General features: G+C 30.2%; 1 protein-coding gene across 1 annotated transcript in view; it reads left to right on the plus strand.

The window, feature by feature from the left end:
* The window catches only part of LOC134242695 (zinc finger E-box-binding homeobox 1-like), a 48,953-nt gene extending 42,802 nt beyond the window's left edge, over positions 1-6,151 (plus strand). Inside the window, exons 5-7 of the mRNA XM_062724800.1 lie at positions 4,913-5,004; positions 5,419-5,668; positions 5,928-6,151. Of these exons, the coding sequence (XP_062580784.1) occupies positions 4,913-5,004; positions 5,419-5,668; positions 5,928-6,064 (479 nt within the window). The 3' untranslated portion in view covers positions 6,065-6,151. The remainder of the gene's footprint in view (positions 1-4,912; positions 5,005-5,418; positions 5,669-5,927) is intronic.
* Positions 6,152-14,292: the final 8,141 nt, after the last annotated feature.

The raw sequence follows: 14,292 nt of genomic DNA on the forward strand, positions 1-14,292 counted from the left end.
TTGATTCCATTCAATGAGATTCAAAACTGGTATATCGCAGTGATCTTGAAATAAAAGACACCTCAAGGTCTTTCACATCTCTTTTATATATGGATGTTTCTCGGACTATAGACGACAAGATCAAACTAACGACTTAGTTGAATGACAAAGGGGATGACTTCCAAATGTCAACTTTCCTTTTTTATATAGTAATATTCCGGTATCACCTGCATATGGTGTTTATGTCTCCTAATTTATTTACTACTCAGGAGCATGCTCTGCGTACTACCAATTTTTAAACTAAGGCTTAGTGTGTTACCGTCGATTTCACTGAACAACCTTGTTTTACGTTAGCATTTCTTTTTTAAAATGTTAGGTGTTTGCTAGGCACATGATCCCGGCTCTGAAATTCCCAAGGTCCGTGTTCATGACATGTTCACAAATTTATTTTGTATTTTTCGATCAACTACATGTACTATTCGTTATCTTCGCTTATTGATTTAAACATGTTGTAAAGAACAGGTTATCAAAATTTAATTTAAAGGAAGCATATAATCAAAATTACTAATGAACATTTCATCCGCGAAATCTTGAATCCCCAACACTCAAATACTTTACCCTCAAACCAGGAAAATATGTTATTTTATGGCAATTGACATGCTCCTTCGCTGTGCTTCTTCTAGTATTTCAAAATAAAAATACACCACTGAGGAAAAGTAGAGAATATGAAAGAAAAATCTTTATTTTTGTCTCTCGAGACTTTAAAATTATCCATTATTGTCAGAACAATTTAACTCTAACAAATTTGTAAACTTGTCCCAGTGACACCAGAGGAAAGATCAATGATCCAATGACATTTGTCCAGACACCTCCGTGATTTTAACAGCTGATGTGGTATCAAATATATCATTTCCTTCCTAAGTGCACTTGATGTTTGACTTAACTTTCTAAGATTTTTATAATCCTTCTGTCAGGCAAATTGCAATTTTATTACTGAAAACATGGCTACCACCATTATTCTTTTTTTATCTTTTTGTTATGTCGTGCTGAAAATGCACAATAAACTCCGATATCGTAGGCAGATTTCAGAAGTCATTTCGAAAAAAAAAAGTGAAGGACATTGTTCCATTTGGTTTTCTAATGCTGTTTTAAATTAAAGAACTTTTTAAAAATTCAGATACGAGGGTGATCCAAAAGTAAAGTCACAAGTGCTATTATATCTTTAATAATCAAATGCTATCTACAAAATCTTAAACATCAAAACCCCTATTTGTTTTAGTTTTTGCCTTAAAATTTCAGCGGATTATATAGAATACTTTCAGAATTTTAGAATATTAGAACGCGAAGTTTTCCCCTTTGCCGCAGGCACGGCAAGAATTTGACCGACGTCGTTATGAATTAACATTTATCTCTTGAACAGTTTACCTGTTTAAATTAATAATCGTTATTGCTATTTTTCTACTGGCCGTCTTGTTTTGAGTTGTGTTATAAATATAATATGAACTTTGTTTAAATGTTATTTCTAAATTTAGGGGTTTTTTCCCGCGTTTTATTTTATGTGCTTTGTTACAACGCACTTTGAAAAATTACGCACTTTGAAAAAATTTTTCAAAGTGCGTTAAAATTTGGGACCAACTTAACGCACTTTGAAAAAAATATTTTTTTTTCAAAGTGCGTTAATATCGACCATATTAACGCACTTTGAAAAAATGTAAAGATTGATCAAAATTCCTTCAAATAATCGGTATGATAAATAACAGATCCTGGTTTAGTAACTTTTTTATGATTAAGTCACTGTAGGACCTGAGATATTGACGTTTTAAATATTTAAGGTTTTGAAAAAATAAAAGGGAAAATTGTGAAAAAAAGAGTGACGATCGTTTAAGTTCATTAATTCGTTTCTTCTTCTTTTTTTAATTCTAGTCTTTGATAAGTAGATGTTAAAGGTGTATAGAGGGCACTAACAGAGGACAGCTTCAAGCAACTTAGCATTTATCATTATAAAAAGGGGCCAATTTGATTGTTCAAAACTATGAAATTCTTTCTCTCTTATACGTTTTACTGTACTTAAAAAATTTCAAGTTTTCATCTGTTTTAATTAACTCATTTATTATTGAAAGTTTTCACCGTCATAACAGTTAGGTAAATACATAATTATATGAATGCTTTGAGTATAGCATAGACATCGAGACTGGGCGAAGGGCCAGGGGAGGGGGAGGGGGAGGGGGGGCTAAGCCCCCCCCCCACTTATGTTGGAAAGATGTATACATCGTATAAACATTGAAAATGCAGCGTACCCTTTCTAGATTTATCGTCCCCTCCCCCTTTTGTTACCGACACCTATGTATTGGAGAGATAAAGATTTGGTCTGAGGGATCTTATACCCTTCTTCTCCTCTTTTTAAATCAAATCATTTTTGAGGTTAGGGTTAGGCTTAGTTTTTTGAAAGATGAATAACAAATAAAATCTCTCCATGACTAAAATATGATTTTTTTTTCAAAGTGCGTTAAGTGTCTCCATGGTAAAATATATTGATGTAGACTCCTAACGCACTTTGAAAATTTTTTTCAAAGTGCGTTGAGTTGGTCCCAAATTTAACGCACTTTGAAAAATTTTTTCAAAGTGCGTTGATTTTGTCCCAAAAATTACGCACTTTGAAAAATTTTTTTCAAAGTGCGTAATTTTTTCAAAGTGCGTTGCCACAGTGCTTCAGATTCAAAATGTGTGTGAAAGATAATCGTCATAATGACGTTGGTTCCTTACTTTCTGTGCGGAGATAGACAAACACAAGGCCATCTTTAAAAATTTTTTGATTGCCCTCTCCAGACCGTCTGACTAAAAATGGCCCGACCCAAAACTTTTTTTTTTTTACATTCCAGGACATTTTGTTTTTTCCCTCTTACCCTGTCGACAAATATGTTTAAATTTTCTGGGAAAAAAAATTTCCCCACCAATAATTTTATCCTGAGTCGGGAGAGGGCAAACAAACATTATTTTAAAGATGGCCCAATAAAGTGTCTATCTTAAATTAATTAGGCTAAAAGTAATTAAAAACATCTTAAGACAATATTATTACATTGATCATATTTCTCTTTATATAGACAAAAGATATCAAAACATTTGAAACCTTGAACTCAATATTTTAAGAGTTTATTTAGTTAAATATTATGAAAACCTGACAGATATTAATAGGTACTAGTAGGCAAATTGTTAGAGATGTTTTAAGATTACGATTAACCTTAAAGTCTGCTAACGGGCAAACTACTTGAATATGATGACAGTTTTTTAGTCTTATGTAGGCCAAATTAGCTATACATATTATAGTTGAATAGGGTACAGACTTATCTTATTAGATTTTTAGAACAATTAAGTTGTAGAACATTAGATTTTTTCTAATTTTCTGAAATATTATACTCCTTCACAAACTAATAGCACTAGAAAACCTTTTTAAATTTTAACAGCCGTTTATTTTACCTCAAATATTGCACATTCTTATTGAGAGTAGTTCAGTTCGTATTATTAGAAGTGTTCGTGAGTTTTTAATGAATAAAACATCAATTTCAAGATATAAACATTAATTTCAAAATATACCCTACATAATGGAACATTTCCTGTTTAAACTTAGATAAAAGATTATCACAATCTGTAAAGTAATTTGCCATTTTTAAGATTTTGCAATACTATTTACTTAAAATATTTCATATCATTTTATCATGGTAAACAATGTTCATATGATTGTCATACCCATCTCGGTTTTAAATAACAGCGCAGAAAGCATTCATGCTAAGAAGGTATATTTTGTATTATACTGTAACTTATTTTCAACATAAGCAGAATGTTATCATTGAAAGTGAAACTTTAAAAGATTTAACGTTTTACATTTCAAAAATTTTTAAATGAAAAGGATCTAATGTAATCTCTTAAAGTAAAGAATGTGAATATAACGAATAGCGATCGAAAACTATAAGGAAAAAAAATCTGCTTGCATGACGTTAACCTGGGACCCCCGAAAATAACAATGCCAGGGAGGAGAATGCATTGATTAATAACTGGTTCCATCCTGCCGTGTGTCCTTTCGTATTGATCAAATTCACGGAATTTTCTAAATAATTTTTAGCATAAAACAAAGTCCAACAATTGATATGAAACGAGTCAGCCACATTGTGAATCATTTATAAGATATATTTATAAACAAGGTCATTATAACGACTTTAGTAAATGCTTAATTTAAACGAGATTATTGAAATCCCTGTATAATAAACTTATTTGTCAGTAGTATGTGTTGGATTAAAAAATTGATTGTTCTTAGAGAATGCCCTTGTGTATCAGGTATTGGGAGACGTAAACACTGTGTGCAGATGATAAAGGAATACTATTATATAAATAAGGAAAGTTAATGAAGGAAAGCTGAGGTCATCTGCTCTGTCAAACACTTATTTTGCTAGTATGCTTTTATTAGTCCTGTATCAGTGAAACATGTTCATTGGAGGTTTATCTTGTCCAAACCACAGTCCACATAAAATCATGTTTTCCCTTTGTGTCCTCATCCTAAACAGCAATTCGTTAACCGTAACAAATATTGGCCAAAGAGAAGTCTTGCAATTTTTTAATATTAAGTGTAAATGAAATGTTATTTTCATTATTCTGGTGTAGTATGTCACCCTCATTAGAAAAGCTTCTATACAATGATCCATCATATATGTCTTCGATATTGTCTTTGTATTTCTTTATTCTTTTATATCGGTGTTTCAGATTTTTTTTTATTCATCCTTTGTGAACAGATTTGATAACTGATTTGCAATGCCTTGTTCAATGAAAAAATCCATTGCACCTTCTAACTTGAGAGTTTTACTACACATGTCATTTGGACAACATCTTGCATCCTGTTGAACAAATGTAAAACATCAGAATGTATTTCTTTCATTTATTGTAGAGTTGTCTGATGATGGGTACCTTCCTTCTTCATCAAAAGTATTTAAAAAACACAAACCCAAAACCAGACCCAGCATTGAGTGGGCAGACTATGTAAGTTCATTTTAATATATTTACATCCACTGAATATGTCTTTAATTTATTTCCTATGAAAATCATTGTTAATTATCAATCAGTAAACTGCTAAATAAACAACCTGTGTAGATTTCTTGAGCAACAGAGTTCTGTTCCCTCGGTGCAATATGCAATGACATACAAATCTATGATACAATGAATAACATGCTTTATTATATGTTATATGGTTATTTATATACACAATAGAAGTGTCTTTCTTGTGCTGATATTAATTTTTTTTGGCAAAAACTGCAAGATAATTTACAAACTAACAACCAAAGAACCCTGTCAGCGTAAAGTCCCCCCTCCACCCCCAAATTTATGAAAGGATAAGGTAATTTGCCTTCTGTAGCTAACAAATTTACATTTTTCAAGATTTTATTGTATTCACAGTATGAAATGAGGAATGAGGAAACTCCAATAGAAGGTTATTGCCTCTTGGCACCAGGTGCAACTATTGCGATATCATCCCTTTGGTTGCATTCTGTGTTATCATCACTCCCAAAGAAGAAGAAGAAACCAAAGTCGACGGGATTCGACATCATTAAAAGATTGATGGATGGTTTCTATGAACCGTGGGATCTGGCTGTGAAGGGTGGCATTACCCCCTTCAAGGACTCGTCTATATATAAATCCTTGAGATGTGAGTACTGCCTGTCTTTGGAAATATTATCTTTTTACTTTAGATATAGTTAAATAATCATGATAACCAAATGAAACTTAATGTATTTTGTATGTATACACATACTTTTAATGTTCTTCATAGAGTTACTGCCTATTTAATTCTATATTATAATTGAATTATGTAAGACCAAACACAACCAAGAATATTAACATAGGAATTCCAGTTTTTTTTTTTAAAGGTTTTAGTTTATTTTGCATATTCATATTCCTTTTTGTAGGCTATGCAGAACATGCATTAAATATGGATCTTCCATCATTCAATCGCGCCTGGATGGAGAAGATGTCAGCATCCAGATTAACAATGAAAAGGGTTGAACAGAAAAACAATGATACAGTTTTTACATCAGACCAATAATTCTATATCTTATCTCTTGTAAATTCCTATTTTAGTCTCTCAGTTCCAGTATAATCTTAGAGTATTTCAACTAGTTCTACTTGATTCAAGTTGATTGTTTTAAATGCACAATGTAGTTTTTGTAGTTTTGTGCTTTTTGTACTCCACAAATAGTTGTTAATTTAAAGCCGCTTGGTCCGATTCTAATCGCTAAAAATATATATTCGCTTTTCTTTTTGAAAAATAATTGTTCATGAATTATTTCAACTTTTGTCAAATTATATCCCCAAAGTCTTTTTCTTTTCAAAGATATCAAAATTCAAAAGTTAAAAAAATAATTTTTGTTAGGTCACACAAAAAATAATCCTTTGTTGACATTTGTTGACATTGCGTGAAATCACCTTCGAAAAATTAAATTTCACGCTTACATGTATAACTCATGAAGAACAAACCCGAGCATTTTTCCACAACAAAGTGTACATGGGCCCTCGTTACTAAACTCCCTTTTTAAAAAATCTTTAAAAATATCTGATTTTCCTTTATTCTGTAAATATGCATATTAATATAAAAATTACTATGGAGTATATTCAATTAATTTCTTTAATTTTTAAAAGATATATCATGACTTAGGATTCTTCTAATGGAAAAAAAATACTCGGGTTTGAATTCTCTTCATAATTAGATATAACTGATAAAAGTATTTTTTTCCAAGGTGACTTCAAAAAATAGTTAATTTAAATTGTTGTGATAAACTATTAAATCAATCTTATAATTAATTTTTATATATTTATATGAAGCGGCTTTAAATTATTATATTCAGTAGAAAACAAAATGTTTGGCAAAGGAACAGTTAATTCCTTAATTTACATCTGTTTTGCTCAAAGCATGTGGTAATTTTTTTTCACCTATTCTGTTTGAATTAATCAACATAAATCCTCTTTTTACAATCCAGAAGCCTTGAAGGGAAATTGAGATTTGCTTTCAATTTGTTCAGAGTAATTTGTTAGCTCATTTGCTAATTTGCTGACAATTGAATTTTGGATGTTCAAATAGAACGTATTAATTCAGATTGCAAAAAAATTACAGATTCAGACACAAAAATATAATTTTTGGACATAACATACAAAACTCTGAAGACAAGCAGGCAGGCAGAAAAAACAGACAGTGTGATTCAAGGATATCCCAAACTTTGTTGGGAAGATTATAATAAAGTTTGTTATACAGTGTGTAGATAGCTTAACTTTGAAGCAAGCCTAGGATCTTGGGGTTTGGTCTTGTGAAAGAGGCTAACTGTTTATTGAACCTGTAAAACAAGATTCACACAGTAAATATTTTCTAGGCATATCTATATATGCAACTAATACTTAAACAGCAAAAGAGAATGAGTGCCCAATATTTACTTTCAAACATCTGACACATTTTTTCTCTTAATTTTATTATTTTCATTCACAAAGTTTTTCAATGTTAATAATATAAATCATTGCCGTTTATGAATGTGTCAATAAGGCATAAATAATAATTGATAAAAAAGAATTATGCCATAAAGCTGATTAATTTTTCCCAATAATTACACAACAGAGATTTACAGTCATTATAGAACATCTTTTATCATAATTATCTGCGTTTGTGCTGTACAGTTATCACCATTTATTAATCACCAATATCTGTTGATTGCTATCTCTGTATTCTGTGATAGGATGTCCAATTTTTGCACTTTTAATACTAATTGATGCTGTCCGCTTTAGAGAGAATCATAATGGATATCAATTTCAGACTTCAGTGATTCTCCTTCCGGCTAAAATATTAAACTTGTGTCTCCTCTTTTGTTCACACGGTTGCTGAAGTCATCGCTCCGTCTTTACAATACGCAATTGGCATATAAATGTCACAAGGCCAGTGTTTGCTTTTGATCTGAAGTGATCAAAATTGAGTATTTACGGGAATAAAATATTATTCTCATGACACCATTTGAAACACACCTTAATGAGCTAAAAATTGAAATGTTTTATTGAAATGAGTTGACAAAACAGAGATGACACATCCCCGTTATATCGGTTAGTTGTATGTTAAACAATTTAACATGTTCTGGTGGTGTACATGCATCTGTACCTTGGTACCGATTATTATATGAGGGAGTAGTTTTTATCTTAAATTGATGAATCAAAACAGAACTTTTTCCAAACCGTGCCAAAGTGTCAATGTGTCAATAGACTTTTACAATGTTGATTTCAAATTGGAAATACTGTAGAATAAAAATTATTTAAAATAGCATACTTTATTTTTTTTTAAAGAACAATCAATTCAAAAAATATATTTGTCTTTCATGCACTTCATTTATTTCCTCAATTCTAAAACCTAAGTGTCAGTTGTATATATGGAATCTTTAAAAGTCATCATTCTCAGAAACTGATATTTCTCATTCATGCACTTTTATTTTGCTTCGTAAATTAAATGCTGATAGAACATTGAAAATACATATCCCTGTTTGTGTTTTGTGTGACATGAAACAAGCGTATATTTTTTTTTAAAAAATGCAATGTTTAACTCCTAAAAAAAGTACTGCCTTTATAATAAATAAAAGAATTTCGCTTGAAGATGGGTTACTGTGACGTCATAGCCAGAAACCTGCCAATCCTAACCACGTGGTATTAAATGAAGAAATTTCTTAAATCGGACATAGATTAATAGTAAAAGATAATAATTACTTTGTATCCATTTTTTCTTTTCTTTGATTCACAGAAAAACACCGATTTGCCACTGAAGTTCGATAGCAATTTAAATACACATCAAAGATTTTCAGGATAAGAATATTTGTGAATGCACTATTGTAGTCAATGTACAAGTAGTTTTGATTAATATAAATATCAGGAGAAGGACAAACCGCCATGCATTAAACAGATCATAGGAGTTTTGTGGCATTGGTTTATCTTTATTACGGTCGACCATACAGAATTAGCTAAAAAATGAAATATCTTTTACAAGAATAACTGTAAAAATTCCCATCTATTTCCTCAATTCTAAAAACTAAAATGTCAGTTGTATATTTGGCATCTTTAAAGGTTATTAATCTGGTAAAAATTACCTTTCTAATTACTTTTTCCTTCCAATAGTTTTATGAAGGTGTTTTTTTATTAACTAAAATTGATAAATAAATTGATATACTCTGTACTAGTATGTGGTTTTGTTTAATTTTGGTACATTCTATCATCATCAAATTACATAAATTCAGTAGAGTTTTTTAAAAACAGTAAATGAATAACTGATTAACAAAAACAACCTTATCTTCAAATTTTTGGGTAATGTCGTCTTACTTTCCGTGTAAAGCAGTTTAGTCACTTCAAGTCTTTTCCTCAATATATCCTATTTAGTTGATAATTATATAAACAGGCCTTTTATTTTCAGGTGAGAATTTTAAGTAGATGCCTTTCCCTTGGTTTTGCAAAACACGAAGGGCTCTTGAATTTGTACATTTACATATATCTTTAATTATGTTGTTAATAATATTCATATTGAATGAGCACAAATAATAAAATGTAACGATATATTTTTCTGCAAATATAAGGTTCATACATAATTGTATATTTCAAAGCTTGGAGTAGGTAAATGAAATTTAACACCTATTTTTGGATATGTAGGTGGAGGAGTTATTGTCATATGTCGCAATATTAAAATTTCATAACCTGTAAATAACAAATATGGAGGAGTTATTGCGATATTTCACAAAAGTGAAATTTCATTACCAGAATAATACAAAAAGCACATCGATATTTTGTTATTAAAAGATAACAATGAGAAAAAAAATCAAATTCAATTTATCTGAGAAATGAAACTTTTTTCAATTAAGGTTAATGAATTAATACTTAATTGTTTACCTTAGTCATCAAATATTTCGTATCAGAAGTGCATTCCCTCCCTGCCTCTGTCCCCTGGGTTTGTTTCTACTTTCATCAAACCACATGTGTCGTCTGCCTGTGATGTCAATAAACACGTCACTATGAAAAGGGCGCGTTTTTATATTCATGCCGTACCTCGGTTTCCTCTAGTTTCTTCTTACCCCCTGTCATACAAAAACAGTCTAATGAGAATTTAATTAAGTGTCTAAAGTCCTGAGGCAAAAAACTCAATAACTCAAACATTCCTTTTCTTGATCAGATTTATAGAGAAAAAAGACATTTTATTCCTTTATAATGGCTGAATTCTTTTTCGAATCGGAAAAATACATATTTCTTTGTCTATAGTTACTGTATCAATTTTTCTCTGTTTAACAAACTTCATGTACTTTTGGTTTTGAAATTAAATTTTTAATTAAGTTTTATTTTAAAAGCATTTCGTGTGCTTCAAAAAGAATGATTTATGTTAAAATCATCAGACTATAGAAATCCTTGTTTATAGTGCATTTACACCCACAATATGTCTCGGCGAACGTGACGCTGTCAAGTTAGTTTTACGAAGTTACATATATGAATGCATACTTTTAATTTATTCGTATTTTATGTAATATTTGATTATACATGTAGTAATGAAAAAATATTTTATTGTATTAGTCATAATATATTTTAATCAAATGCAATATTTTTCTAATGTTTATTGATCAAAATTCACTTTCAGTGTCCTATCGATATATCTTAGAACAACTTTTATTTGAACTTTGAAATGCAAGGATACTTGCACTTATTGACCAATTCAATATTTTTTTTTTAAAAAAGAGCAGCATTTTGTAGTATTGTTGTATTAAATATGTATTTACATTTTTAAAATAAAACTTTTGCATTAAATTTACTTTTACAGCAAAAATAATTTGTTTATATTTGTAATTTACTTACAACTCAACAAATTCAAGACAAATCATCAATGTGAAAGAGATGTTTGAATACTCGAAGAGCTATGTTATCAGCGTTCCTACATTTTGTTGACTTTAAGGTTGATTTGTGTGATTGTATGATTGATTTGTGTTTTTGTTGATTGTATGTTGGAATATTACAGTGAATATATGAAATTTCATATATCAAAAAGCCTGGACTTTCGAATTATCGTGGGAAATGGTTGTATATTAAGTTGAAAAGCCACAACCTTAAATGTTGTTAATTTTGGGCATATTTTGTGACCTCAACATTTTCAAAAAGTTCCTTGACATTGATATGTTTAAGTATCCACACCTGATTTGCACCAATTCTTGAAATATTGTTGCACAGTACTCCTGAAGTAAGTTTGTATTAATAAAGAATTCATTGAGATCTATAGGTTGATAAAGGAATTTCTTTATCATTTTCCGAGTAAATTAATAATTCAACCCTGTCTTCAAAATTGTAAAAGATAACTTTCATGGGCGCGTCAGTTTATTGCTATATTTGTCCACAGATTAACTCCCATTACTTTCCGCTTTCTGTTTCCAGTTGTGTTTGCTTTACATTTAATATGCTTTGAAGCTTGTAATACAATCATCTTTTAATGCTCACTGCAGATTTCTAAAGTTTCAAAAACCTGAATTTTCTTTAAGAGGATTTTGTGAATTATCGAACAGGGTTACTGGTCATAACCCTCACCATTTAAAATCCTTCCTCTGTTTCTTGGTGAATTTACGGTTCATTAAACTCTTGTTCATATTTTCACTACATTGCTTCATATCAATACATTTTTTTTAATAATGCTAGGAAGTAAAGAAGAGGTTAGATGATAGGAAGATATTGTTCTAGGTGACCGTGTCAACGTGAAGAAACAGCCAGTTATTCTGCAAGGTCAATGAGTAATTACTTTCTAACAAGGCCTATTGTTGCTACATCCGCACTCAATTATGATACAAAAACCAAACTAAATGAAGCTCAATTAGATATCGTTATTAACCGCTTAAAGAAAATTTATCTACTAACAATCGCTTAAATGAAATCAGCTGTTCAAGGTTTTTTAATTCGATTCTTGTAACAATTGAAAAGCTAATCACACGTTGATTACCATTGGCTTATTACGTGTTCTGTTTTAACTGGTGACATCCTTGTGAAATGCCACACCTTTGAAAGCATTTAGAGGAACGGAATAAAGCTGTGTATTCTAACACAGATAAATATCAAGCTTGTTCCGAAATATGGATTCCTTTCCGTCAATACATCGTAAATAAGGCTGATGAAGTTGTTTCTCCAATATGCGTGTTCGAGATGACTTTCTCGATAACTTTCGAAAGTTAATTGATGCATTTTGAAACGTCAAACCCTTCCTTGGTTTGTCTTTTATGAACTTGACGCGTCAATACATGATGTATAATATTCTTACTTCAATCACATTAAGAAGTTTATAACCATTTCAACGGATAAAAGTCAAGACAGGAAGTTGTGTATGTTGCGTTTAAGTATAATTTTAAAAAGTCGTAACATTTTCTGAATCAAGCCTCTATCTTTGGATGCTTTTTCTTTATCTTTATATTTGATAAAATTCTTTATTGAAATTTACAATCAATACTTTTTTTAATTACCAATATATTTCAATCAAAATAGGATACCCAAAATCTTATCAAGTATTAAATGTAATTTTTCTCAACATTTATTTCAAATTATTTTGTTGCATAAAAAATCAAAGTAAATATATATTTATTTTGATATTAATAGTTTTGTTTAGAGTCAACATTTTTAAAATCTATGGTCAATAAAATGACCGTGTCAGCAAATACAATCTATCATTAAATTGAATGTTTCATACACTTTCGTATATTTGATACAAAATTGTTAAGCCATCATTTCCACTCATCCGAATTGTTTACGGATTTTTTTCTCTTGCCCGATCATGACGAGGAGCACATAGACTGTAGCAGTTGTGTCCAGTCGACACGGATGTTTATTCCTCCACAGCACTTGATCCCACCTATAATGTTTATGATCCCACCTATAATGTTTATAAGCTTTATTTTTGAAAAAATGATTAACCAGCATTTGTTGTTCTCGTATATGTATACAATTATTAGGGAATCATATATTTTGATGTTATTTTGAAAGAGACTTGACAAATTATTTTCCAAAAACTCATGATACCAATTCCTTCTGCCCATATCCTTTTTAAAGTAAAATTTGTTCAACAGAATAGAAATATTCCACGTAAATTTAATTTCTTTTCTTTCTCTTTTAAGTATTAATATTCAATACTCTTTATTTTGAATCAAATAAACGGCCACCGATGAAGATTCATAGTTCTTGTCACAGTGGTTCCTGCAATTTATTCTGTGTGGTCATCAGAGATAAATCGATAGAAGTAAAGGTCAAACTAAAATCAATTAGTAACATTTCTTAATGGTCCTGTCATTTTCTACTAAGATATACAGGCACATTCCCGGTGTTACCAATTGACTTCTTACATTACTACGACATAAGAGCCAATATGACCCTAACAATGTAAAGCATTAGATTCTTTGACTTGTATTAAAGAAAAATCACAATGTCTCTAATCCTTAAAATACAAAATATGTTTCAAAATAAATATTGACCATTTGTAGTATTGGCAAAACAATACATTTGAAGGTAGAATAACTAATTTTAAGATTGCGGATAGATAAGAAAGATGTTTATTATAATTTATGGTTTCCTTTTTAAATTCAGCTGCTAATTTAAAATGTATATAAAAATCTTTTCTGTTCATTAAAACTGAACAAGTGCACACTTTCGTCTGCATTACGTAATCCGTTCGTATTCCCCGCAACATTTCTCAGATACCCAATATATCTTTTATTGCAAGGTTAATATATAATTAAAGCGTTACATAATGTCTCCTTTTATGTCAGTTTTGGTCATTTACACATGCATGAAAAAATTGAAAAGGATCTAGCAAATTGCATATGGGGATTATGTATTGTGACAAATGAATCATTTTAACTAAACCATGTGGGTTTTAATGTTTTCCAGTTTACAATTTCTTATTTAGTGCAGTATTTTCATTCAGAAGACTTTGTGCCTGGGGAAATTCCTATCAATTTTTCTTCACTTTATAATGCTAAAAATAAAACAAATTCAAACTCTCCTAATTAGTCTACATTTCATATTTTATCCGTCTTTGAGGTTGTCAAATTTATACATTTATACTTTAATCTCTGTGAAACTAAAAGTGACAAATAGACTCTTATTCGTTTCCATACACTATAACTACCCCTTAAATTCTCCAACGAAAAAATCAATTCTTTTATTGATTGAAACGGTCTCCTATAAGACAATTTTTTATTATAAAAAATGAATTATGTTTTCAAATTATTTTCACTAATATTTATCTTCAGAATT

The sequence above is a fragment of the Saccostrea cucullata genome, unplaced genomic scaffold, assembly GCF_032062105.1.
Source record: "Saccostrea cucullata isolate Sc308-1 unplaced genomic scaffold, CSIRO_AGI_Scuc_v1 ctg138, whole genome shotgun sequence".
NCBI lineage: Eukaryota > Metazoa > Mollusca > Bivalvia > Ostreida > Ostreidae > Saccostrea > Saccostrea cuccullata.